Genomic DNA, 27,981 nt, shown 5'->3' on the forward strand with positions numbered 1-27,981 from the left:
ACAGACTCTAGGTCCATCCACATGTCTACAAATGACCCAATCTTGTTCCTTTTTATGGCTAAGTAATATTCCATTGTATATGTGTACCACATCTTCTTTATCCATTCATCTATCATTGGACATTTAGGTTGTTTCCACGTCCTGGCTATTGTAAATAGTGCTGCAATGAACATTGGGGTACATGTGTCCTTTTGAATTATGGTTTTCTCAGGGTATACGCCCAGTAGTGCGATTGCTGGATCATATGGTAGTTCTATTTTTAGTTTTTTAAGGAACCTCCATACTGTTCTCCATAGTGGCTGTATCAATTTAGATTCCCTCCAACAGTGCAAAAGGGTTCCCTTTTCTCCACACCCTCTCCAGCATTTATTGTTTGTAGATTTTTGATGATGGCCATTCTGACCAGTGTGAGGTGATACCTCATTGTAGTTTTAATTTGCATTTCTCTAATAATTAGTGATGTTGAGCATCTTTTCATGTGCCTCTTGGCCATCTGTATGTCAGGACTCTTTCGTTTTCAAAAGAGCCCTGGGTTGACTCTGATGCCAGTGGTCCACAAGTGGTGCTTTGAAAAACATCAGGATCTACAATCTGGCTTTGTCCCCATAACTCATGACACTAACCTCACCAAAATGTTGTCACTAACTTGACAACATTTTCCACTCGACCAAAGGGTGACGTGAGTGAGGCAGTGTCAGATCCTAGCTTTATTTAAAACTTTGATATTTTATTCATCGTGTATTTTTATATTATTTTTTCTTTTTTTAATAATGCAGGAAATATTATTTAGTTACTGAGATTTTGATGCCCCCTCAAATTTCATACCTGAGGGAATTCCCTGACAGTCCAGTGGTTAGGACTCCTTGCTTTCACTGCCAAGGGCCCGGGTTCAATCCCAGGTCAGGGAACTAAGATCCCACAAGCCACGCGGCCAAAAAAAAAAAAAATACATACCTGAAGCAAGTGAGTCACTCGCCTCACACCCTAGTCCCAGCCCTGCTTGACCACTGCCCTTTCTAAAGCTCTCCTCTCTGGACTTCCCTGGTGGTCCATTGGTTGAGACTCCACACTCCCAGTGCAGGGGGCCTGGGTTTGACCCCTGGTCAGGGAACTAGATCCTGTATCCATGCTGCAACTAAGAGTCCGCCTGCCACAACCAAGAAGTCCACACGCCGCAACTAAAAAGATCCCACGTGCAGCAACTAAAGATCCCATGTGCCGCAACTAAGACCCGGTGCAGCCAAATAAATAAATAAATAAATATTTTTTTAAATAAAAAGTAAAAAAAAATAAAGCTCTCCTCTTCTCTCCCTTCTCCCATGGCTGTTTCTCAGTCACTGTTGCAGGGTCTTTCCTACCACCCTTAAATATTAGTGTTTCTAAGAATTCTGTGTTCAGCCCTCTTCTTTTTTAATTTAATTTCATTTATTTATTTATTTATTTTTGGCTGCATTGCGTCTTCGTTGCTGCGCGCAGGCTTTCTCTAGTTGCGGTGAGCTGGGGCTACTCTTTGTTGCGGTGTGAGGGCTTCTCATTGCGGTGGCTTCTCTTGTTGTGGAGCACAGGCTCTAGGGCACGAGGGCTCAGTAGTTGTGGCACACTGGCTTAGTTGCTCCGCGGCATGTGGGATCTTCCCGGACCAGGGCTCGAACCTGTGTTCCCTGCATTGGCAGGCGGATTCGTAACCACTGCATCACCAGGGTAGCCCAAGCCCTCTTCTTTTCTTACTCAATCATTGCACTTGTTAACCGAGGCATTATATTATTCTTCTCCATGTCCTAAGTGCTAATCAGAGCACCCAACATTTAGTGGACACTCAGCCAATGTTTATTAAATGAACCACGCTTTTTTTTTTTGACCACGCTGCGCGGCTTGTGGGATCTCAGTTCCCGACCAGAGATTGAACCCAGGCCACAGCAGTGAAAGCCCAGAATCCTAACCATTATGCCACCAGGGAACTCCCAAACCACGCTTTTAGTATACAGCTGTATATTCAGTTTCTACACCTGGAATTATTCATAATTTCCTAACTTTTTGTGACCTTGTCATACAGGAGAGAAAAGAGACTGGCTGAAGAGACATAGCATTTTGAATCAGTGACCCCCCCACTTCTCCTTCCCACCCCTCCAGTTACGGTGGATTTTAAAGGAAAACAAATCAATATAGCATCATTATGTTTTGTAAAATTGACTGCCACCTAATCCCACATTAGCTTCAAACCCCTTTTTGAAACTTGAACTTCTAGAACCAATCAGTAAAACTAAAGATTTATATATTATAATAACAAAAATTATTAGTTACCATGTATTGAGTCTTTTTATGCTCTAGGCACTGAACTCTGTGTACCACACAAATATCTCATTTGAGCCTAACACCAAGCCTAATAGGTATTGGTATCATTCCCCCAACCACCTTTTTTTTTTTTTTGGCCTCACCGCGAGGCATGTGGGATATTAGTTCCCCGAACAAGGATCGAACCTGCGGCCCCTGCAGTGGAAGCACGGAGTCCCAACCACTGGACCACCAGGGAATTCAGTATCATCCCATTTTATAGATTAGAAAGATGAGCCTTGAAAAGGTTGAATAATTTACTAGCAGGCGGCAGAGATAAGGATTAAAATGAGTAGTCTGGCTCCAAAGCCCATACACCATCCAGGCAACTTCAGTGTATCCCTGCCACGGTCCCACCTCCAACACCATCTGTGTCAATAGCCCACTCCCTCCCTCTGTCTGTCTATAGGCAGGAAGGGCTGACAGTAAGAACCCGGACTCTGAGTTAGGCTGCCTAGGGTCAAATCCCAGTTCCATCAGTTAACTCTGGGACCATGATCAGGTCCTTAAACTGTCTGAGATTGTTCCCTCATGAAGGAAGTGGAAATACTGATAGCACCCACTGCAGGGTGCACTGAGGGTTAAATGTGACAATGCCAGCGAAGCAGTTAGCACAGTGCCTGGCACACAATAAATGCTTAGTACTTGTTAGCTACTGCTGATATCGTGGCAAACTTCTAGAACTAATTGCTGGAAATAATGGGCCAGAAATATGTATAATGAAGTGGTTATGAAAATAAGGCTAGCCTGGGACAGAGGAAAAAGAAGGTGACGAAAGTCGGTCAGCCTCGCTGCTAGCTGAAGAAAAGAGGCACTGAGAAGGCATGGAGGCGGAAACGGGGGCTGGGGTTTCAGAGGAGCTGGGTGGTGGGCTGGTAGCCTGGCCCCCAGCTAAAACGGCAACAGGCAGGGGAACCTGGCTCCAGAGCAAACACTGCTTTTGCAGTAAAGAGCCTTTCCTAATGAGCCCATCTGTCTCTACTTCTATTGGCATCCTGGGAACCAGGGTGCAGCCGAGATAATTTGCCTCATGCACCCTCCCTCCCCAACAAAGCACCATTACCTCCAACCCATTACATTAGCCTTTATCAGTCTTGGAAGCTCTCAGTCATCCTCCATGAGCTGCAATAATTTCAGCTAATTTCTTAAGTGTTCTAAGAGCCTGTGATGTGTTATGAGCCTAGTAATTGTTGACTGGTTCCTTTTCTGTTGTGGCTTGATTTCATACCTTGTATCCGAGCTGATGCGTGCTCTGGGTGCTTTATTACAACGAAGCTTTTTGCAAAAGCTCACATTAAAAAATAACATTAAGTACCAGGGTTGTTTTAAATCAGAGTTTAATTTTTCCACCATCTCCTGTTGTTCTTATTAGGAAGACACACAATTCTTCATAAAGATAGTGACCTCCATTATGAAGCTTTGAGCAAGTACAAAATTGAGGATTAATGATGAAGCTGATTATTTTTAGAGAAGTCCAGGAATGAGGCATAAAGTAATGAACTGGGCTGAGCCCAAGGGTGCAATGGTCATGGCACAGAGAAGCTTTGGAAATTGACCCCCAGCTTTCTTCATGCACCCTCCATTCATCAGAGCCTCTTACTCTCTAGAGAGCATGTCAGAGCCAAAGTGGCTGAACTACCCCAGAAGAGCTTCCTGGAGAACCATGAACATGCCTGCCACCACCCCCCATGCCCCTACCCCTTCAACCTAGTGGCCCCTCTCAGATAAAGGATACAATTCAGCTGTTGGTCATCCTGGGCCATAGGTGGTATTAGGGATCAGACACGGGATGGAAAACCACCCTGAAATTCACTCTTTAACTTGTCGTACAGCTACATGACTGGCTCACGTTTAGATAAGCTGCTCAGGTCCATTGGCATCTTCTTATCAGCTGTAAGCAGGTGAGTTCTGTTCTAGAGAAATTCTGGGGTCTCAGTTGCCTACCGGGCTCATGATATCCTTGACATTCACACCACATGGGACCTTAGCTTCTAGTTATCAGTGGGTACCTAGTAGCCCTCAGGATGGACCCAGAGATGGTGGCAGCTGTGGTCCTGGTCTAGTTGCTCCTCCATCCCATGTTCTCCATTGATAGTTTGCTAGTCAGCACCCTCTTGGTTGTGACTTACAGAAAACCAACTCATACTGGACCAGGAAAAAGTAGAAATTATTAGACTACTTAACTGAAATGTCCAGAGAGTGGAAATCCATATTTCAGGCCTGACTATATCCAGGGGCTCAAAAAATGTCATCAGTACTTGATTTCTCCCTCTTTTTCTCCATTTCTCAGTATTTGGTCTCTCCCTCTTTTTCTCCATTTCTCAGCTTTGTTTTCCTCTATATTCATAGGCTCCATGTGTTGTAGTCCTCAGTACTCCAGACATGCATCCTTCTAGCTCAGTCACACCAAAAAGAGAACATGTCTTTCCCAAGCGTTCCCAAGAAAGTCCCAGGTTTTGAGCCTCATTGGACCAACTTAGGTCACATGCCTGGCCCCAAACCAATTACTGCAGCCAGAAGGATGACACACTTTCACTTGCTCACCCTCCCAAAACCACATGGCTCGTGAGTGGTGGAGGGGTGATCTCCCATGGGACAGTTGAGGTGCCCTTTCAAGAAGAAGAGACACAGATGCTGGAAATCCAAGCACAGGAAATGGCCATTGTATTTAACTTCTGCATTTCCTTCTGGAAGGAAAATTTCCAAACTATTGTGTCACTTTACCCACGAACATTTCCTGGCTAGGAGGAGTATATGAAAAAAGGTCCTTGAGATCCCTTAGAAAGGTTAGTGTCAAGGAACTTGACAATGTCTTATTTCTACTTTTCTATCCCTCTGGACAGTAATCGATATCTTGTAGAATTTCTTGAGGTTGGAGGGGCCCTAACACTCTTGGAAATACTTGCACTGAAGAAGATCGAGGAGGAGGACAAGAAGGAATCCATCAAGCTACTTCAGGTTATCGCAAACTCTGGCAGGAAGTACAAGGAGCTCATCTGTGAAAGCTATGGTGGGTACCGCGTAGAACGAGGGTGTCACTTCTCCTGTCTCCCAGGGGGCCGCCCCCAGCACTGCTAGAGGAAAATGCATCACGGACCTGGTTGCACAGGAAGCGTTCTGTAGAGTGGACTCACTTAGCTTCTATCCGGATCACCACTGGAAGACCCAGAGTTACGATTTTCTTGATTTATCATTTGCTCAAATCTTTCCATGGTGGTTTTGGAAATACTTCATTTCAAATATATCCTCTTTCATGCATCCATTCAACAAAGATTTGTTGAGCCATTTATGAATAACTCTAGAAATAAGATTGAACTAAAATCGTTGAATATGTATGCTAGGTATACGCTAAGGTGCTGGGAACACAAAGATGAATAAAATACAGTCCTTGTCCTCAAAGAGCTTACAGTGCCGTGAGAAAAGGAAATAACCCGGTAATTTCAGTATGTCCCACCAAGTGGTCTGCTTGAGGTGTGCACAGGAGATGCCATCCCCCACGCATCCCTCTTTAAAGCACTTCCCTCACTGCTCTTTCGTCATTTCTCCCCCATGGCCTCTCTCAGCCTCGGTGTATTTATCCTAAAAAGGGACCAACACCTCCCTCTCAGTGTAGTTTCCAGGGCTAGATAAGGTAGTATTTGTCAAAAAACATTTAGTGCTGAGCGCTATCTACGTGTTAGTTATCATACAGCAATCAAAAGTGCAAGTTTTATTTGTGCATTTTGCAGAGCTATTTTAAATTTTAAAACAGATTTTGACAAGCTAACATGCCTATGTTGAAACAAAATCCCCCAGCCACCTAGGCACGAGGTGAAAACAGTAGTGATGCAACATGAGAACAGAGCCTCGATTTTGCTTTGACTGGACAGGCCTGGTTAAATACATCTTAATCCTATTACCTCATATTATGTAACCTTGAGTGAGGATTATTTTCATAAACCCCTTCCAATTTAGCATTTCCTCTCTCCTTTGCTCAGGTGTACGATCCATAGCAGAATTTTTGGCAAAGTCTAAGTCAGAAGAGACCCAGGAAGAAGTGCAGATTCTGTTGGATTCTTTGATCCACAGTAATCCCAAGTACCAGAATCAAGTGTACAAAGGTCTAATAGCTTTGCTGCCCTGTGCGTCCCCGAAAGCTCAGCAGCTGTCCCTGCAGACTCTCAGGACTGCCCAGGTGAGCCCAGGCTGCATGCTCCGGTGGTTCTGATTCCAACTCAGTAATCTGACAATTACCTTCCACAGTTGCACTCCATGCAGGCATGAGAAGCAGAGCTCAGCCTCCCGCTGCATGTCTGCTGTTCCATCAGCGTTACTTCCAGAAGGCCAGAGCAGGGCAGAGAGTTGATGTCTCCCAGCAGAGTGATTTGTCCTGTTTACTTAAGGATCAGAAAGATGTTGGCAGACTTAAAAGTGGTTGAGACAAGCAGCAAGGATGATGAAAGGACCGTAGAAAAGATTAAAGGAGTCAGTTTGATAGGGAAAGAATCATGGTGCATTTGTAGGCAGCACGTAAGTGAAGAAAGAAGCCAGATCTCCGGTGCTTGGGAAAGCTCCATTTCTCTCGTCGTCTTCTGCCTTCCTCTCGGTGCCCTAGAATGCAGCAAAGTCAGCTTTGGGGCATGGTGACCACACGAAGACACCATGTAAGGAGGGAATAGAGGCTCCAAGAGAGGTTTTGAAATGAATCATCAAAAGCTCTCGGGCTTCTCTGGTGGCACAGTGGTTAAGAATCCGCCTGCCAATGCAGGGGACACGGGTTCGATCCCTGGTCTGGGAAGATCCCACGTGCCGCGGAGCAACTAAGCCCGTGCGCCACAACTACTGAGCCTGCGTGTCTGGAGCCTGTGCTCCGCAACAAGAGAGGCTGCGACAGTGAGAGGCCTGCGCACCGCGATGAAGAGTGGCCCCCGCCCTCCGCAACTGGAGAAAGCCCTCGCACAGAAACGAAGACCCAACACAGCCAGAAATAAATAAATTAATTAATTTAAAAAAAAAAAAAAAAGCTCTCAGTAGTACAGCTCCAGGAAGGGCTGGACGCAGGGAGGCAATTAAGAGACCAAAGAGATGATACGGCCTGAACCATGGCAGGAGGAAGCAAGGTGACCAGGTTGGACAGACATTTCGGAGGCAGAGTGTATGGGACTTGGGGCAGTAAAAGAAAAGGAGTCAAGAAGACGCCAGCTTTGGACTTAGACCACGGGGTGAGTTGTGTGCCACCAAGAGAACAGGAAAAACGGATCTGATTTAGGTTTTGACCCAATAAACTTGATGAGCCTTGGTGGCTCCCAAGTGCCCATCTCAGGAGGCCAAGCTGGTTGCAGAAGATATAGATGGATCACTTGTGCAAAAAATACTGAACCCTGAGCTCCCCTCCTGTAGAATCTGACAGCTTTCGGGTGGCCTTTAAGTTCCCCCAGGCAATTCTGATTCCTAGCTCAATTGAGGAATCACTGCTCGGGACGTCTAGTAGAGATGCCCACAGGACAGTAGAAAATAAAAGTCTGAGGCTCCAGAGAGAGATCCGAGATGAAGATGGCAGTTTGGAGTTCATGAACAGAGAAGTGATATCCGAAAGAGTAGAAGTCAATAAGATCACCCAGGTAGAATACACCAACTAAGAAGAGAAGGAACACTGCCAACATTTAAGAGATGAGCTGAGGAAGAAGATCAGCAAAACATCTGATTTTCATTATTGTTTCCAGTTTCCATTTATTAAGTGCCTCCTACATGCCAGACACTGTGCTCAGGGCTTGCTTACACTGTTTCTTTTAGTCTTCACAGTGGCTGATGGAGACAGGTATTATCATCCCCATTTTAAAGGTGATGCTAACGAGCCTTAGGAGGGTGTTCAGTGACTTATTCAAGGCCACACACTAAGTAGAAGGTGAACATTAAAATCCAACTCTAACTCCAGAGTCCTTATTCTTTCCATATACCACTCTGCCTCCTTGAAAAAGAATGATGGCGGGGGGTGGGGGTGGTGGTGTGATGAATTGGGAGATTGGGATTGACATGTATACACTGATGTGTATAAAATGGATGACTAATAAGAAAAAATAAATAAATAAAAAATAAACATTAAAAAAAAAAAAAGAAAAAGAATGATAAGCCATAAAAGAAGAGGAAAACACAGGGCTGTGAAAAATAAGGGAAAAGAGTTTCAAGAAGAAGGACATGGACTTCCCTGGTGGCACAGTGGTTAAGAATCCACCTGCCAATGCAGGGGACACGGGTTCAATCCCTGGTCCGGGAGGATCCCGCGTGCCGCGGAGCAGCTGAGCCGGCATGCCACAACTGCTGGGCCCGCATGCCTGGAGCCTGTGCTCCGCAGCTGGGGAGGCCACCGCGGTGGGAGGCCGGCGCACCGCGTCGAGGAGTGGCCCCCGCTCGCCGCAACTAGAGAGGGCCCACGCGCAGCAACGAAGACCCAACGCAGGCAAAATAATTAATTAATTAATTTTAAAAAAGAGAGGGAGAGCTCTCCCTCCCTACTAGTATGCAAAAAATTGACTATAATGTTAAAAAAAAAAAAAGAAATTAACCTCTCGGGTGCGGGGCCAGGGCCCAGTGACTCACTTCTGCCCCCCTCTCCCCATTCAGCTAAGGCTTCCCGGCTGTTTGGAAGCCAGCTTTTCACTTCTCCCAGGTGGACTAGACGGAAAAGAAAGAGTAACCGCCTTGTCCTGCTTTCTTGCCAGTCGATCATCGGGACAACACACCCCGGCATTGTGGACGGCGTGCTGAAGGTGCTGCGCACTATGCACCTGGAGGTCCAGTATGAAGGTAGGGGAGGCGGCCGGGTCTGCTCCAGATGGCAGAAGGTGGCCATGAGAGCTAGGCAGCTTTGCTCTGAGACGTTTTCTCCTATTCACAAAGAGCCTGATTGAGTGTCCTAGACAGCCTCGGCAGACGGAAGGTCCTGGCTCTGTACTGATGGGCAAGTTATTCAGAAAACGACAGTCACGTTCTGTGCCTGGAATCAGCCGCATGCTCTAGCAGTTGTTAGAATGTGCCTGGGTCCAGAGCTGGCTCTGGTTCCCAGACTTATGTGGCACTTCCCCTCCAAACAGAAATCACCCTGGGGACTGTTCTTCTAAGAAACTAGGTTGGGTAATGGTAGTATTAATAAGTTTTCATTTATTGAGTATGCCTATGTGCCAGCCACTTTCCATGCATTGCTCCATTTAATTCTCAAAATAACCACAAGAGTATAGATTCTGGTACATATTAGGTATTCAAATGTTCAAATGAATGAATGGTGGGGGTCGGCATTTTTATGCTTTTCAAGCTAAAGCACTGAAGCACAGAGAGATTAAGTATGCTTCCCAAAGTTACACAGCTGACCAGATTCAAACCAGATCTGTCTGACTCCAAAGCCTATGCTTTTAACATGCAGCACATGGCAGGTGTTTCCAGGATGTTATTTCCTTCCCTGCTCTTACGATGGTTCAGAGAAGGGAGATTCTGTTTTCAACAGGAGAGATCAAGGAAGGGTTCTCTGAGAAGGTGGTATTTGAGCTGAGCCTTGAAAAATGGGAAGGTAGAAAGCAGAGAAGGGCATTCTGGAAAGGGGAATGGTGTAAAGGAAGGCCCAGACACAGGGAAGTACAAGATATGTCTGGGGAGTGGCATGGAGATCATTTGGTGGAGGTTTGGTAGCGGTCTTGGTCTAGGAAGACCTAGGAAGGTAGGCCAGGACCAGATCATGGAGCACCTTGAATGTCAGATGGAATAGCAGGCCAGAGCCACAGGGAGACTTTAGGCTGGAGTTGTTCAGACAACAAAATGGAATGTGCTAATCTAGCAGGATAGAGAGGCCCCAGGAAGAGAGAGGAGAGACAGGACTGGGGACCGCCTGGGTGTGGAGAGTGAGATGGCACATGAAGGGGGAATGGGCCTAGCCGAGGAGGCCAGGGCAGGGAGACCCATAAGGCAGGAAGGGTCTGGGTGGCACTACATATCGGGACTTCTGTGCCCAGGATGACAGGCTGAGCCCCAGGTCCAGGAAGCCTAGGAGGGTCAGAAGGAGGAGGCCGGTACCAGGGTTAAGGTATACAAGTGAGACCCTGGGGATCAACAAAGGCCTGGCGCTCACTCCCAACCTAGATTGTTTTTTGGAGGCAGTGTTGAGATTGAATGCCCACCTTATCTTTCCTTCAGCAGCACTGTCAACTTTGTATCTGTTTGACCCCTGCGGGGGTACATGGACTCCTGTGTTGGGAAGTAATGCTATGTTGGAATCGGTTACCAGCTGGAGCAGAGCCTCCTAGCTGGGGAGGAGTTGCCAGTGAGCGGGTGGAGTGGTAGAGGCACCTAAGTCAAGGTCAGGCCCAGCAGCAGAGAGTTGTTGCTGGCATTGGAGCAAGGGGGTGAGCTGGCGGTGGAATCATGTCAGGAGGCTTAATCAAACAACCCCGAGGAGACTAGATTGGGTGGCGCTGTGACCTCCCTCCCCTCACCCAACTTCCACGTGGCAAAGTGACCATTCTGTCACTTCCCCCCTTAAGCATTTCTTCTCTGAGGGCTTCCCTGACCTGCCTTCACCCCTGCCCAAATGTCAGCCTCCTTCCTTTTTACCATCTTGCTCCCTCCTCCCCCCCAGCACCTGCCTCCATTGGAGCAGTTATCTCCAGAATGGTAACTGCCCTTTACATAGACTGTGCACGTTTCCATGCAGCTCTCACAGTTTTTGTCCTTATACCCACAGCACAGTCCCCAGCGTATGTTAGGTCCTCGGTACGTGTTTGTTGAGTGCGTGAGGGAGGGAGGGAGTCCTGCACATGCATACTGTATTAGTGACTACTTGCCTAAATGTCTTCCCCTCTGAGCAGCTTCAGGGCGCGGACAGGGTCTGATTCATCTCTTTTTCCAGCTCAGGGCCTGGCATATAAAGGGTGGTGTGCAGTAGAAGTTTGTTGAATAAATTTATGAAGAAATGGCTTTGCTTCAGTTTCGCTGATGAAGTCCTCCAGAGTTGAACTGGCCCAGCTTCTTCCCATATCAGGCCCAATCTAGAGTCCCGCTGAGTTTATTATGTAACAACTGACTCTGACGGAGGCAGCAGGAGCATGAATTGTCACTGCCTTTTTGGTTTGATGTCTGCTGTTGTGAAACTGTGCACCTCAAAATAATTTCAGATAAGCCAGACTCGTAACAGGGGTACAAGAAATGTCTGTTGAATGAAAGAATTATTCTTTTTTACCGGGCACTTCAAAATAGTCTTCGTGTCCCTGGGAATATAGAGCATGCATGTGCATTGATCGTCCACTAGGGGGAACTATTTCACGTGATTGGTGGGGTGGAAGTTAAGGGCAAGAATATGGTTCTCAGTTTCCACAGCGACTCCTCCAAAGGCAGGGGAGGGAAAGTCTGACAGGTCTTAGGTGGGGCCTAACAGTGACGACCGGAGAGGATCAGAGGTGAATTTCTCTGAGTTTGAGGACACCAAATTGCAAGACCAAGGTGGAGCCCCCCCAGGATGGTGGCAACATCAGGGGGAGCCAGTGATATAGCTGAAGGGACTAAGCTTTATAAGGGCTTGATTTTAAAAACAAGTATTAATTGAACATCTGTGGTGTACCAAGTACTAGGGTTTTGTTTGTGTTTGTTTGTTTGTATTTGAGGAGAAAAAGGAATGGTTTGGAAGGAGGAAGTTACGGAGGCCGTGCTCTCTACCCTGCGTGCTGCATGGGGCGGGGGACGATATCCTTCCCTGAGAAGTCTCCAGGGAAAGTGGATTCTCAGGGGGAGTCCTGTGAAAACAGGAGGTGGAGAGGCTCGGTGGGCCTGGTGACCCTTTCCCTCGCAGTGGGCGTCTGTGATGGAGGAGCCAGGAGATGACCTCACCTCCTTTTCCACTGAGACCTTCCCACCTCCACACCTACCAGCCTGCCTGGCCTGTCACCCAACTCCTCTACTCTCTTTCCCATTACAACAGAGTGTCCCTACTTCCGTCACAGGCCACCTCCTTGACCCCAAGTTCCCCTCCAGCTCCTCACTTTTCCATTTTCTTCCATCATATTGGGAATAAAATTTGAAATACCTAGTTTTTTCAGCCCAGATGGCTAAGTGGAAGCTGTGTGTCTTAAGTGACTCTTTACTTTCTGAGAGTTCTTAGGGCCAAGGCACAGGGTTCGGAGGAGGAAAAGGAGAAGGAAGGCTCTCGAGCAGAGGGGTGGGGGGGTATTCTGGCTACCTATTTCTTATAACAAGCCACGCCAGTTTTAGTGTTGTAAAACTGTCACTATTTTATTCTCACATATTATGTAGGTCAGGAATTTGAACGTGACACAGCAGAGATGGATTATCTCTGCTCCATGATTTCCAGGGCCTCAGTTGGAAGACAGCTGGGACCGCAGCAGGAGCTCAAGTGAGGCTAATGAGGATCACTCTTACTGATTTTTCCTTTTGTCTCGGGCTCCAATATGGCTCCATGTGGCACTCTTACTGTTTTTATTTAACATTTTGATAGGTCGTTCTTCATTCATTTTTTTGCATTGATTTTTTTAATTGCATTAAAAAGTATCTATCTTGATTACTGGATTTTGACCTCTCCCTTAAATTTTGCATCAGAGGCAACTTGGTCTTTCCTCACCCAAGACCAAGCCTTGAGCAGCACAAGGAGGCTGGGATCTTCTGGGTCTTGAAGGTGGGACTCAGAGCTGGGACTGTGCACTGCAGCACCTACATGTGGCCTCTCCCTGTAGCTTAGGCTTCTCTCAGCTTGGTGGCCGGATTCCAAGAGGAATCCTGAGTGAGCTTCCAAGACATTCCAAACCAAAGCTGCATAGCCTTTCTTGACCTAGCTTTATTTTTTTAATAAATTTATTTATTTTATTTATTTTATTTTTGGCTGTGTTAGGTCTTCGTTGCTGTGTGCAGGCTTTCTCTAGTTGCAGCAAGCGGGGACTACTCTTTGTTGTGGTGCGCGGGCTTCTCATTGCAGTGGCTTCTCTTGTTGCGGAGCGCAGGCTCCAGGCAAGCGGGCTCAGTAGTTGTGGCTCGCAGGCTCTAGAGCACAGGCTCAGTAGTTGTGGCGCACGGGCTTAGTTGCTCCACGGCATGTGGGATCTTCCCGGACCAGGGCTCAAACCCGTGTCCCCTGCATTGGCAGGCGGATTCTTAACCACTGTGCCACCAGGGAAGCCCAACCTAGCTTCTTAAGTCACATAGCGTCACTTCCTGGCCAGATTCAAAGAAAGCAAGTAGATCCCACATCTTGATGGGAGGGGGGTCAAATAATTTTGTGGCCAAGTTTTAAAACCACTGCAGTGGGCCGTGTGGCAGCTGGGGCACATATGTTGTGGTGGCTCCGTGTCTGTCTAGGTGGGATAAGCTTCTCTTTCTTCCTTTTTCTCCCCTTTCTCCATATTTTCATGCAGTTTCCTGAAATACGTTTGTCTGGCCAAGCTGGATTTTGTAACATTTTGTCTCCTCCATACCCATGCAGGGGCCCCTGGAGGAGGGGTGTGTCAGGGAGCCCCACGTTGAAGGTCGTGGGGAAAGCCCTGCCCTTCCAGGTTCCTACAAAAGAGTGGAGGAGGAAACCTGGGGCCAAGTAATGGCTTTCTGTTCCCCACTGCAGCAGATTCTGATTGCCCATTCTTGTCTGTTCTTCACTTTGAAGTAGAAATAACCGGGGAAAGGGTTCTGACACTTACATCCACTAATTTCTGAGGATGGTTTGGTTTTGGTTTTTTTTCATAGAATTAAGACTTCAGAATTTCTTTTAATGATGATCCCTTTCAATCTAAAAGAGTCAAAATTAAAATTAAGGGAGGACTTCTCCAAAGTGGTCCTGCCTGGAATTTATCTCCATTTATAATGGCTGTGAAGTGAAAAATGGCAGTTTCCTCCCAAGGAGGGTTGCTATTCCAGGAATTAGTGGCAGGCAGGGACTTAATCATGACGAGAAGTCTAAAGCCACAGAAGTATTCACTCACTGGTCTCCCTCCCTGGAGAAGAGAAATGTCAAAATCACAAAGTGTTTTGGAAGGAGAAGTTAATTCTGTTGGGAATTTGAAATATATATGTGTGTGTGTAAATATATTAGTATCTGTTACAAATAAATTATTGCCTTAGGAACATAAAAATTACTATGTATGACTTAATTAGAAACAGACGAATCATTGTAAATTAATTTGCCAAGTGTATGCTTACCCAAAAATCAACTGGCCAGATGACCAGTTTGCTGAGTACCCAATTCACCAAATTACCAGTTTACTGAAAATGTTTACTTTAAATGTTTAAAATATTTAAAGTGTATAGCAGTTCCTCTTGGTTGTATTGGTAGGGCCTAAGAGAGCTGGGAGAAGCCAGAACTTCTGAGTTCTCAGGGGTCTCAGCCTCTCTCTGCCCCTCAGTACCACTTTCTGCCCTTGGTTGGTCCCCTTCTCTGACCCTTGCCCTCCCTTTCTCTGCCCTACCCCCTCCCCATCCCCTCTTCTCCCAAGGATGGGCAGTCTAGGCCATGTAGCATGGTGACCTCCAGCAAGTTTCCTCACCAGGTTCCCCCTCCTTGCCCCTACTCCCTGCCACTGCAGCTACAGAGAGCTTGGGCAGAGACAAATGAAGATTCCTTAAAATGCTGCTATGAAGGCCACATGAAAGGCATTATATTCAAACTTTGCAGAAATCCGCAAAAGCTGTTAAATCAGTCCATCTATATTCATTACCTATTGCTATATAACAAATTACCCTAAAACAGAGTGACTAAAAAAATAAACATTTATTATCTCCCACAGTTTTTGTGGGTCAGGAATCTGGGAGCAGCTTAACTGAATGATTCTGGCTCAGAGTGTGTCATGAGACTGCAGTCAGGCGGTCAGCTGGGGCTGTGGTCATCCGAAGGCGTGATCAGGTCTGGAGGACAGGCTTCCAGGGTGGCTCACTTACACGCCTGGCAAGTTAGTGCTGGTTGTTGGCAGGAAGCCTCCGTTCTTCACCATGTGGACCTCGCTATAGGGCTGCTTGAGTGTCCTGACATGTCAGCTGGCTTCTCCCAGAGCGAGTGATCCAAGAGAGAGCAAAGAGGAAGCCCCAATATCTTTCATAATCTAATCTCAGAAGTTGCACATGTCACTTCTGTTTTACTCTATTCATTGGAAGCCAGTCACTAAGTTGAGCCCACACTCAAGGGGAGAAGAATTGGGCTCCACCTCTTGAAAGGAAACATACTAAAAACTTTGTGGACATATTTTAAAACCACTGTACCATCTGATAAAAATTGCTGAAAATTTAACAAATAGCTATAAGAAACAAGTTTATGGTAAAATGGAAATGTTTGCGAATTTGGAAAAATGGTCATTTGGAGAATAATTTTTTTTCTAATTGACCTACAACCTACGATTAACTTGACATGCTCATAAAATGATCATGTTTCCTATAGTGAAGTTGGAAGTGTGGCTTATCAGCCACAAAGTACAACAGCAGGATTCATGGCTAAGCAAACTGCATTCACTGACACAGTGGACTCCTCTAGAAATGTTATTGCAGGGAAACAGTGGCCCTAAGTGACCAAACAGGACAGACACAGACAAGTCTTCAAATGTGTAACATCTCTTCCCCTCTCCTCCAGAGACCTGGAGAGACTGGCGATGGGCAAGAACATCATTGTTAATTTTCCTGAGGTTCTTTGTTCTGTGAAGTTATGTAGATTCCTAATACAAAGAAGTATGATTGGGACTTCCCTGGCGGTCCAGTGGCTAAGACTCCGCACTCCCAATGCAAGGGGCCAGGCTTTGATTCCTGGTCAGGGACCTACCCTGACCACCACCCCTCCCCTCACCCCCTGGAAACCATCAATCTTGTCTCTATGGATTCATCTATTCCAGATATTTCATAAGTGGAATCATACAATATATGAACTTTTTATCAGGTTTCTTTTGCTTAGCATACTGTTTTCGAGGTTCATCTATGTGGTAGCATGTATCAGTACTTTATTCTTTTCTTTTCTTTTCTTTTTCGGTTGTGCTGCGTGGCTTGCAGGATCTTAGTTCCCCAGCCAGGGATTGAACCCAGGCCACCACAGTGAAAGCACTGAGTCCTAACCACTGGACCACCAGGGAATCCCAGTACTTTGTTCTTTATTATGGCTGAATAATATTCCATTGTAGGGATATACCACAATTTGTCTCTCCATTCATCTGCTGATGGACATTTGAGCTGTTTCCACCTTTTGGCTATTGTGAATAGTGCTTCTATGAACATACATGCACATGTATTTGTTTGAGTGCCTGTTTGCAATTCTTTTGGGTATACATCTAGGAGTGGATTTGCCAGGTCATATGGTAATTCCAGTTAATCTTTTGAGGAACCGTCAAACTGTTTTCCACAGCAACTGAACCATTTTACATTCCCACCAGCAATGTTTGAGTGTTCCAATTTCTCCATATCCTTGCCCACACTTGTTATTGTCCAGATATATATACATAGCCATCCTAGTGGATATGGAGTGGTGGTACCTCATTGCAGTTTTGATTTGCATTTACCTAATGACTAAAGATGTTGAACATCTTTTCGTGTGCTTGTTGATGTTTATGTTTCTTCCTTGAAGAACTATCTATTCAAGTCCTATGCCCATTTTAAAACTTGGGTTGTCTTTTTGCTGTTGAATTGTAAGAGTTCTTTATATATTCTGGATACTAGAATGGTTTCTCCCATTCTGTTGTTATCTTTTCACTTTTTTGATAATGTACTTTGTTGGTTTACTTTTAAATAACTTAAGTTTTTCATTCATTCATTTACTTATTCAACAAGAGCAGGCACTGGGCTGGGCACTGTGTATATAGTGACAAATGAAACAAAGTCCCTGTTGTCCTAGAACTTTGTTACAGAAGCAATAATCATAGTAATAATAACTGGTGATCACTACCAGTGACTGAGGATGACTATGTGCCAGGCACTGTTCTAGCTCTTTCATCGTCTCCAGTGACGGTCAGGATAATTCTGAGGAGTACGTAGTATTATCATCCCCGGTTTACAGGTGAGGAAACTGAGGCACAGAGCAATTAAATAGCCTGTCCAAAGTCTCAAAGATGTTAAGCGGGGAAGTTGTGGGTCACACCCAGACAGTCTGACTCCTGCACCCATCTCCTCACCACCACACTCTCTTGTCTTCCCAGTGTTACGAGAACAAGACTTTCTTCTTTGTTTTTGCCAGTTTTGAGCAGCACACAAAACCTGAGGATAGACATCATTATTATTACAATAAAACATATTTTTAAAAATTATGTGTCTCAGCTTCATGCCCTTCACAAGGTCAAGCAAATACTAAAAGATTTCATTTTTAAAACTACAGCTTTTGCCCCGTAGAACCTTGTGCCTTTGTTTCCTCCTCTGAGTTGACACGGGGAGTAGTGTCAGCCTTTCCTGTGTAAGAGGCACAGGTCCTGTGTAACTTCAATGAACAACGGTCACAAGGCTCTGACACTAAAGGACAGTTTCACATAAAAACCTACTGAATGTTTTTAAAAGATACATTATTTCTCCAAAATTACATGAGCCCTTCAACTGCGACACTTTACTTAGCATTTATAAGTTTTATTATACAGTCTTCCAGAGTTTTTTTAAAAATAGAAAGTCCTTGGGAAAAACTTGTTTCTAATTGCCCAGTTGGTCTGGCCCTAAACACTGTGTCCGCCAGGGCCTGATACTGTCTCCCCTCACCCCACGCTGCACCTGGTGTGGGGTGTGCCGCTCGGGTGACAGGGCTGGTTGGGCTTGGCGAGACCGGCCCAGAAGGGCGGATACCAATGGGAGACACACCTTGGTAATTATTGATTCAGCAACAGGTATAGCACCATAGCACGTAACACTATGTTGCTTGGCTTTTTTTTCTTTTTAATAAATTTATTTATTTACTTATTTATTTATTTTGGCTGCGTTGGGTCTTCATTGCTGCGCCCGGGCTTTCTCTAGTTGCAGCGAGCGGGGGCTACTCTTCGATGCGGTGCGCGGGCTTCTCACTGCGGTGGCTTCTCTTTGTTGTGGAGCACGGGCTCTAGGAGCGCGGGCTTCAGTAGTTGTGGCACACGGGCTCCGTAGTTGTAGCTGGCTGGCTCTAGAGCGCAGGCTCAGTAGTTGTGGTGCACGGGCTTAGTTGCTCCGCGGCATGTGGGATCTTCCCGGACCAGGGCTCGAACCCGCGTCTCCTGCTTTGGCAGGCGGAGTCTTAACCACTGCGCCACCAGGTAAGTCCCTTGCCTGGCTTTTTTAAACAAAATACTGCATAAAATATATTTTTAATGTTTCAACTTTGGGCTTTGAACAGGATTTGGTAAAAGAGGTGGCGGAATGTACAGGGATCAAAGAACAGGATGTAATTGGTCAGGAAGTTGCCTGGCACTGGTCTTTTCCTTACAACAGTGCGATTTGCCCAACTTATTCATACCCCAACTCTGCTGGAAAAGGAAGCAAAGCTGTGTATGGATGGCACTGAGGTGCACTTCTTTAGTGTGGCCAGCAGGTGGCAGTCTTGTCTGGATGTGAGGACAAAGAACGGGGGCACTGGTTTTCCCAGGTTCTAGGACCAAAGAATTGTAAAACCAACCTCATCAGTGCTGAGTGCCTTGGAAACGGTTGCCTGACAGAGCCACAATTCCCAGGTGCCATGCCATTTCTGAGGCACGTCTGCCACATGAACGAAGCCTGCTGCTACAGCTCTATCTCCCATTCACTGCAATTCCCTGGGCAAGTCTTTGTTCTGGGTTTCTGCATCTATCAAACAGGTGATCACAGAGCTTTCTTCTCGTGCTGACAGGCTGTGGGCTCCGTGGTTCCTCTTTGGATTGGAGGAATCCTTCCCCTTGCACTCCAGTTTCCATCGAGTGTCGGCACGCTCCTTGCATCTGTTTTGTTTACTGCAGTTTCAGTCAGCGCTGTTGCTGACTGTAGCTGACACGTACCCAATCTGTTATTTGTCCAATGAATGGGCATGGGTCCTGCAGAGCTGCTTCTCAGCCTCACTGGGCATGAACTCTCAAACTACAAACCCTCCTGATCCCACCCTCCTCCCTGAGGACTCTGATCCCTTCCTTCCCAGACCCCACACTTTCCTGTCTTCCTCCTATCTCTCTGGAAACTATTTCTCAGCCCTTCACACATCCCTTTTCCTCCACCAGTCCCTTAAGTGTTGGTTTCTTTTTCTCCTAGGAATCAATCCAAGGTCGTCTTCTCTTCTCTTCCTTTTGATTCTGTGGTACCTCATCCACTCCCATGGTTTTAATTACCACCTATAATGATAGAAACAATAATAGCTCACTTTTATAGAGTATTGACTATATACTGAGTACTGCTCTAGCTCATTACTCATTTAGTCCTCACAACAAGCTGATGAGGCAGATATCACTATTATTCCCATTTTATGGATGAAGTGCAGAGTGGCTGAGTGACCACTGTGCAGCTCAGACCTCTCTCCTGAGCCTGAGAGCCTGACCCTCATACCCACTTGCCTTCTGGACATCTCCCCTTGGATGTCACTGACCATGTTCAGAATTAGACTCTTGCTGTCATACAGAGTGAAGTAAGTCAGAAAGAGAAAAACAAATACTGTATGCTAACACATATATATGGAATCTAAAAAAAAAAAATGGTTCTCATGAACCTAGGAGCAGGACAGGAATAAAGATGCAGATGTACATAATGGACTTGAGGACACGGGGCAGGGGAAGGGTAAGCTGGGACGAAGTGAGAGAGTGGCACTGACATATATACAGTACCAAATGTAAAATAGATAGCTAGTGGGAAGCAGCTGCATAGCACAGGGAGATCAGCTCGGGGCTTTGTGACCACCTAGAGGAGTGGGATAGGGAGGGTGGGAGGGAGACGCAAGAGGGAGGGAGACGCAAGAGGGAGGGGATATGGGGATATATGTATGCATATAGCTGATTCACTTTGTTATACAGCAGAAACTAACACAACATTGTAAAGCAATTATACTCCAATAAAGATGTTAAAAAAAAAATTAGGGGCTTCCCTGGTGGCGCAGTGGTTGAGAGTCTGCCTGCCAATGCAGGGGACACAGGCTCGAGCCCTGGTCTGGGAAGATCCCACATGCCACGGAGCAACTGGGCCCGTTAGCCACAACTACTGAGCCTGCACATCTGGAGCCTGTGCTCCGCAACAAGAGAGGCCGCAACAGTGAGGCCCGCGCACCGCGATGAAGAGTGGCCCCCGCTTGCCGCAACTAGAGAAAGCCCTCGCACAGAAACAAAGACCCAACACAGCCATAAATAAATAATTAAAATAAATAAATAAATACATAAATAAATTAAAAAAAAAATTAGACTCCTGGTATTCCTGCTCCAAACCTTTCATTCTCCGAGGTCCCAATCTCAGCAAAAAGCATCCAATCACCCAGGTTAGACATGTGGGTAATTGTCATCTCTTCCTGCTTCCCACCTTCAACCAACTTCTAAAAAGACCAGTCAACTGTAATTCCTTAACATCATTCAGATCTGTTCTGCCTTCTCCATTCTGTCTCCACTGCTATAATTCAGGTCTTTGTATTTCTCACATCTACACTGATCTCCATCTCTCCAGCATGGTACCCACACAGTCTATTTTCCTGGTCCTCCACCAGAGAGGTTGCAGTGGAGCTTAGTTTAACGGTGAAGAATATGAGGTTTGGAATCCAACAGAGTTATTTCACTACTCATTAGCTGTTTGACTGTGGGCAAGCTTGTCAATCTTTCTGAGTCTTAGTCTTCCCTGAAATGAAAGATGAGAAAACATCTGCTCTAGAGGGTACTTGGCACATGCAAAGCCTCCAGAAGCTGGGGCTGGCCTGCCTACACAGCCTTAGCTCTCACTCCATGACCCACCACACTGCGTCCCAGCCAGACCCCCCTGCTTGCCTGGCTACCAGAGTGGCACACACTATCCAATATGGCACTCGCCACATTCTCCCTCCCAGTCCTTCCCTTCTCCCCATGGCCTTGCCAGTTCATGTGCCACCTTCTCCAGGGAAGTCTTCTCCTGATTCTCTATCCCCCATGCCCTCAACAGGCCCTCACACCAGCCTGGCTTCCTTTGTGTTCCCATGGCTCTTTTAACACCAAATCATAAATGCCAATTTCTTTACTGGTACTCGCCAATGGACTGTGTCGTCCCTGAGGGCAGGGATTGTATGTTAGTCCTCCTCATAGCCCAGGGATCCGGCACAGAGAAGATGCTCAATAATCATTTTGTTAGATGAATGAATCAGCCAATGAATAAATCAGGTTCTGCTTCAATTTAGGACAGTTGGGGGTTGTCAACACCACAGGCTTCAGGCAAAGCTGCCAATGGCAGCAGTCTCCTGTTCCCTTTGCTTTCTGAATGAGTCCGCTATGCTGAGTAATTCGCACAGTGTATAGAGTTGTAACTGGCTGTGGTTCTTGTGGAGATATTTGGGCAGGGACTAGCACTTCCACTTTGGGTATAAACAGTGGCACCTGTGAAATTTAAAACTCAATCAAAAGTGATTCAGTGGGGGCTTCCCTGATGGCGCAGTGGTTAAGAATCTGCCTGCCGGACTTCCCTGGTGGCGCAGTGGTTAAGAATGCGCCTGCCAATGCAGGGGACACAGGTTCAAGCCCTGGTCCAGGAAGATCCCACATGCCGCGGAACAACTAAGCCCGTGTACCACAACTACTGAGCCTGCGCTCTAGAGCCTGTGAGCCACAACTACTGAAGCCCACGCACCACAACGAACAGTAGCCCCCGCTCACCGCAACTAGAGAAAACCTGCGCGCAGCAATGACGACCCAACACAGCCAAAAATAAATAATAAATAAAATAAATAAATTTAAAAAACAAAAAAAAGAATCTGCCTACCAATGCAGGGGACACAGGTTCGATCCCTGGTCCGGGAAGATCCCACATGCCGCGGAGCAACTAAGCCTATGCACCACAACTACTGAGCCTGTGCTCTAGAGCCCGTGAGCCACAACTACTGAGCCCGAGTGCCACAACTCCTGAAGGCAGCGCGCCTAGAGCCCGTGTTCTGCAACAAGAGAAACCACCCAATGAGAAGACCACACACCGCAAAGAAGAGTAGCCCTCGCTCGCCACAACTAGAGAAAAGCCCATGCGCAGAAACAAAGACCCAACACAGACAAAAATAAAAGTAAATAAATAAGTTTATATATTTTAAAAAAAAGTGATTCAGTGGGGAATTCCCTGGCGGTCCAGCAGTTAGGACTCGGTGCTTTCACTGCCGCAGCCCGAGATTGATCCCTGGTGGGGGAACTAAGATCCCACAAGCCGAGTGGCACGGCCACAAAAAACCAAAAGAACAAAAGTGATTCAGTGAATAAATCTTCATTTTTCCAAGGATCCCCATACATCATCAAGGAGCAGACACATAATCAGTGAAGGCTCAAGCATTTAGTGCAAAGTGAAGAGGCAGAACCAGGGAGTTGTCTCCTGGAGCGCTTGGTCCCATGTGGGCAGAGAATGCCATTGGTGGTCAGGGAAATTTCATTAAAATATCCTCATCCATTCATTTTTTTACCCTGAAGGTTCACCTAGCCACTTCTTGCCGCAGGAAAAGCTATCTGAGGCACAGGTTGGCATTTTTTCCAGGGCATCCTGGCACTAAGGTGCCACCAGCTTGTGCCTGGGAAGAGCCCAGCTACTACTGAGAGCTGTGCGGCAGCTGACCAGGCCCCTATAGCGGATTCTTAACCCCTGCACCACCAGGGAAGCCCTAAGCTTACTTCTAAAGTTAAAATTTACAGCAATTACTTGCTGTCTTGATCCACATTAGAAACTGGAAACTACAGAAAATCTCGAGCATTTCCTTTTCCTTTTCTTTTTTTTGGCCGCGCCGCGCGGCCTGCTCGGTTTCTGTTCCCCAACTAGGGATAGAACCCGCGCCCTCTGCAGTGGAAGCGTGGAGCCCTAACCACTGGAGCGCCAGGGAATTCCTAGGATCTCTTGTTTTTAACAATTCTAGTTCTAAGGCTAAACTACCTCATCACAAAGTATATATATAAATATGTATCATGGCGCCTGCGCCGCACGGGAGCCAGCACGCAAGCCCAGGGCGCGCGCGCCGCTGGCGTTTCCTCGGCGCGGAGGAGGGGAATGCAGTAAGGGGGGCGGGGGGGGGGTCGTCAGCTTTGGTGTCTGTGTTGGCCAGTTCTGAAATCTCCTTGAAGGAGCCCTACATTGAGGAAGATCAAAGCAGCAGTCTTTGCCAACTGGGGAATGGACCGTTTGAGTTCCTTTAGCAATGACCCCTCTGATAAGCCACCTTGCCGAGGCTGCTCCTCCTACCTCATGGAGCCTCATATCAAGTGTGCTGAATGTGGGCCACCTCCTTTTTTCCTGTGCTTACAGTGTTTCACTCGAGGATTTGAGTACAAGAAACATCAACGTGATCATACTTACGAAATAATGACCTGTTCTTGACCCCAGCTGGACTGCTCAAGAAGAAATGGCCCGTTTAGAAGCTGTGATGGACTGTGGCTTTGGAAATTGGCAGGAAGTAGCCAATCAAATGTGCACCAAGACCAAGGAGGAGTGTGAGAAGCACTACATGAAGCATTTCATCAATAACCCTCTATTTGCATCTACCCTGCTAAACCTGAAGCAAGCAGAGGAGGCAAAAACTGCTGACACAGCCATTCCATTTCACTCTACAGATGACCCTCCCCGACCTACCTTTGACTCCTTGCTTTCTCGGGACATGGCAGGATACATGCCAGCTCGAGCAGATTTCATTGAGGAGTTTGACAAGTATGCAGAATGGGACTTGAGAGACATTGATTTTGTTGAAGATGACTCGGACATTTTACACGAATTATATAAGAGACCATGGATTAATCAACCTTAGAAAGTTTCAGTTAATGGAACGGCGGTATCCCAAGGAAGTCCAAGACCTTTATGAAACAATGAGGCGATCTGCAAGGATAGTGGGGCCGGTGGAACATGACAAGTTCATTGAAAGCCATGCATTGGAATTCGAACCCGGAAGGGAAATCAAGAGGCTCCAGGAATACAGGACAGCAGGCATTACCAACTTTTGTAGTGCCAGAACCTATGATCACCTCAAGAAGACTCGAGAAGAGGAACGCCTCAAACGCACTATGCTCTCGGAGGTTCTCCAGTACCTCCAGGACGGTAGCGCCTGCCAGCAGGGGCTCCGCCGGCGGGCTGCCATTGATTCTGGCCTGAGTTCTTCCGTACCAATGGCTTCGAATTCAGGTACACGAAGTGCACCGCCCTTGAACCTCACTGGCCTCCCTGGCACAGAGAAGTTGGATGAAAAAGAAAAGGAGCTCTGTCAGGTGGTGAGATTGGCCCCAGGAGCCTATTTAGAATACAAATCTGCTCTACTGAACGAATGTAACAAGCAAGGAGGCTTGAGACTGGCACAGGCAAGAGCACTCATCAAGATAGACGTGAACAAAACCCGGAAAATCTATGATTTCCTCATCCGAGAAGGATACATCACTAAAGCCTGAGGCTCTCCGGGCCTGGTGGGCCAAAGGACAGTACGGGCATTCTGGAGTTTTGTTTTTGAGCTGAATTCTGCTTGCAAAAAGAGGGGAAGAACCAAGGAAACCTTAAGTTGTACTAGCATTCATTCCTAACCCCTCTTGTAACTAAAACAAGAACCACAGCACCTCACGTCACAGTGTTGGTAGAAATAGAACTAAACCAGTCTTTAGTCCCAGGAGTCCAGCTCAGATCCTTGTACTTGCTTGGGAGGTTGGTTTTCTGATTATCTGTTTTGTCTTCAAACATTACAGACAGATTTAAAATAAAGAGGTTATAGAGAGAGAAAGCTTTCTCTTTCTGTCTGAGGATTCTTTTAAGCTGACAACTTATGTTTATGAGCAAAGAGGAGGAAAATCTCCCCATGATGGTGTTGTCCCAAACTGCATCTTCAACTTTAATGTCTGGCTTTGTAAGTTGCAGTCTGGCTGTCTAATCTGCAATAGGCTCTTGAGGAGGTGACACTGGATATAAAATGTCTCTGTTATTTTTAGAATTAATGGATTAAAATGTTGTGCTACTTCAAATAAATAAATACATAATAAAATAAACATGTATCACACAAAAATCAACCAACTATACTTCAATTTTTTTGAAGTTTTTAGAAAAGCCCAGTTCCACAAGTGCAGCAGTTAGAACCACAGTCCCAGAGACGTGGATCTCGCCTGAGGTGCTCACGTACTGCCTTGAAAGACCTTTGCAGACAAATAGGCCCAAGCCTCCACTTGAATTCAAGACCTAACCAAAGCCAGGTTAAGCGGATACTCTACAGCTAGCAACCGTCTACTGCACGATTGACTTGCTCCGTGCCAGGCCCCGTGCCGAGCACAAGAAGCAGTTCAAGTTCATGCGTGGTGGTCTTCAACGTGCAAACATAAACCCGAAGCCCTAGGAACAAAGTGCGTTCTGCAGCTCCGTGAGTACATGCATTTCTGAAAACCGTGGGGCCGCTCGCGCTAAGGAAACGGTGGGCGCTTGTCTCGCCTCTCCTCCTCCCACCCACGGGTGCCGCCTTCCTCTAACCAGGGTCAATATCACCGCCCCACGCTACCACACGACTCCGCGAGCACCAGCTTCACCGTCCACACCAGACCCGCTTTCCGAAGACAACCTCACAGGAACGGAACACCACACCTTGCTCCCACAGAGGAGTCCAGCTGCTTACGAATAACAGCCAGAAACCGCAAGCACGGCTCGCCACTGTACTTCACTGGTCTCGCGCCGCCAACCGATGGCACTCCAGGTGCTTGCCCAGGTTCCGAAACCACACGGATATCACGCGCCTCACCGCGAAAACACCAACGAAACAACCATCAAGGAGAAAGAAAACACGACACACCACACGCTGGACAAGAACAAAAATCGGGACACACCGACGCAAACACTACCTACAACAAAACCAGAACTGCCTTACCAGTTTTTCCAGAACGCGGAACGCTCCCGCCAGACACACAGAAGTACTGAACATTCCTCTACTTTTTGTACAAAGTTATTAGCCTTGTGAAAACAAGGCCTCAAAAAATTGATGAGAAACTCGGAGTTGTTTCTCTCCACGGAAATCTTTAGTAAAAGGCGAAAGATTTATGCGTTCTGAAGAGAAACCAGAGTATGGCGTCACATCCTCTCACACAGTCCTCGGCTAACGGTAAGTCCCAAGTCACCAATGGTAACTATTTACCCGCAAACAACGAGTGAGTTCTGCCATTATTTCAGACAATTCTCTGAAAATATCCTGATTTCGAGCGGGGGCGGGAGTCAAAAGAAATACAAGAATCTAGCCTTTTGAAAGTAGGCAAGACCCGGAATGCAATGCATTGTGGGTATGTAAATGAAGCCCAGTCACCAACCTCGCGCTTCGGCAAATGCCTTCGTTTATTAGTTTTCCTGCTCGGTCTAGAGCCACCACCAGGGGGCGGAGCAGAAGCCAGATAGGAATATAGTCGCCGAGTCCAACCAGAAAGTCTGTTTTTTTGTTTGTTTTTGTTTTGTTTTGTTTTGTTTTTAAGATAATTTCACAGGTTGGGGCAGATTTCCCTTTATTTTTTTAGTCTTCTTTTTTTTTCTTTTAAGTGTTATTTATATATTTATTTATTTATTTTTGGCTGTGTTGGCTCTTTGTTGCTGCACGTGAGCTTTCTCTAGTTGCCGCGAGCGGGGGCTACTCTTCATTGCGGTGCGCGGGCTTCTCATTGCGGTGGCTTCTCTTGTTGCGGAGCACGGGCTGTAGGCGTGCGGGCTTTAGTAGTTGCGGCACGCGGGCTCTAGAGCGCAGGCTCAGTAGCTGTGGCGCACGGGCTTTGTTGCTCCGTGGCCTGTGGGATCTTCCGGGACCAGGGCTCGAACCCGTGTCCCCTGCATTGGCAGGCGGATTCTTAACCACTGTGCCACCAGGGAAGTCCCAGAAAGTCTGTTTTATTTTATTTTATTTTTTTTAAGGGACGACATTTATTCCTTTTCCAAATGTTACAGTAAGACCAGGGGGAAGAAAATGGTCTTAGCAGTTAGGAAAAAAAAAAAAGTGCAAATCTGGGGTTTGGCCGTTAAAAGTTATTTACAACAATGTGGGGGGAGGGAAGACAAGAAGTTGTTTCACATTACAGACCTCCCCCCAACCCCAAAGCTTAATACTTGCTTACAAGTCAAAAAAGAGACACAGTTGATTCACAAGCTGGAGGTTGCAACTTGAGTAAGACATTTAGAAAAACCTAGACGAGGGCAGTGTCCTCCCCCGCCCAGGTGCCACTGTAGGCACAGCACAAGAGACTACAAACAACAGGGCAAGGTGGACACTCAGGGTTTGGGAGTGTAGGCAACCCCACCTCTGGCTCAGGGATTTGGGGAGTAAACATAACCTACTTGGAGAAGAATTGGGGAAGACAACCAGCAAACTGCCTTCTGCGCGGCTGGGGACAGGGAAGGAGGTAGGGCCAGGGGCAGGAGAATTTCACATCACTAACCTAACTTGGGAAACTGCAAGGGACCATCTTTAACTGGCCTTAAGAGGAAGAGCAGATGGATGATGGTGTTGCCGCAATATCAGCTTCCCTGTGCACCAATGCCGAACAGAAATACGGAGACAGAGATTTTGGAGGAAGAGAGAGATGGCTTCATTTTTCTGCCAGGCAGAAGGGAAGACACAGCAGGCTAGCGCCTGAAGAACTGTGC

General features: G+C 46.7%; 2 protein-coding genes, 1 long non-coding RNA gene and 1 other non-coding gene across 15 annotated transcripts in view; 2 read left to right on the plus strand and 2 right to left on the minus strand.

The window, feature by feature from the left end:
• ARMH1 (armadillo like helical domain containing 1) overlaps nucleotides 1-27,981 on the plus strand; it is a 54,797-nt gene that overhangs the window by 19,487 nt on the left and 7,329 nt on the right. For all 12 annotated transcript variants that reach the window (XR_009502950.1, XM_059921270.1, XM_059921330.1 and 9 more), the window contains exons 4-7: nucleotides 4,164-4,232; nucleotides 5,175-5,341; nucleotides 6,309-6,505; nucleotides 9,030-9,114. Coding sequence is in view for 11 of the 12 variants with exons in the window: in XM_059921270.1 (XP_059777253.1) it covers nucleotides 4,164-4,232; nucleotides 5,175-5,341; nucleotides 6,309-6,505; nucleotides 9,030-9,114 (518 nt within the window). In the remaining variant the exon portion in view is untranslated. The remainder of the gene's footprint in view (nucleotides 1-4,163; nucleotides 4,233-5,174; nucleotides 5,342-6,308; nucleotides 6,506-9,029; nucleotides 9,115-27,981) is intronic.
• Nucleotides 17,851-26,407, minus strand: LOC132364914 (uncharacterized). The gene is made up of 2 exons (XR_009502957.1): nucleotides 26,231-26,407; nucleotides 17,851-19,562 (listed from the first exon to the last, which is right to left on the minus strand). It is a non-coding gene; the product is annotated as an uncharacterized LOC132364914 (long non-coding RNA).
• Nucleotides 23,425-24,845, plus strand: LOC132364898 (transcriptional adapter 2-alpha-like). The gene is given in 3 exon segments (XM_059921354.1): nucleotides 23,425-23,714; nucleotides 23,716-24,120; nucleotides 24,122-24,845. Coding segments are annotated over 3 exon segments (1,257 nt in total). The 5' UTR covers nucleotides 23,425-23,523; the 3' UTR covers nucleotides 24,783-24,845.
• On the minus strand, nucleotides 26,311-26,426 carry LOC132355095 (U5 spliceosomal RNA). Its single transcript, XR_009499524.1, has one exon. It is a non-coding gene; the product is annotated as a U5 spliceosomal RNA (small nuclear RNA).

The sequence above is a fragment of the Balaenoptera ricei genome, chromosome 1 (genome assembly GCF_028023285.1).
Source record: "Balaenoptera ricei isolate mBalRic1 chromosome 1, mBalRic1.hap2, whole genome shotgun sequence".
NCBI lineage: Eukaryota > Metazoa > Chordata > Mammalia > Artiodactyla > Balaenopteridae > Balaenoptera > Balaenoptera ricei.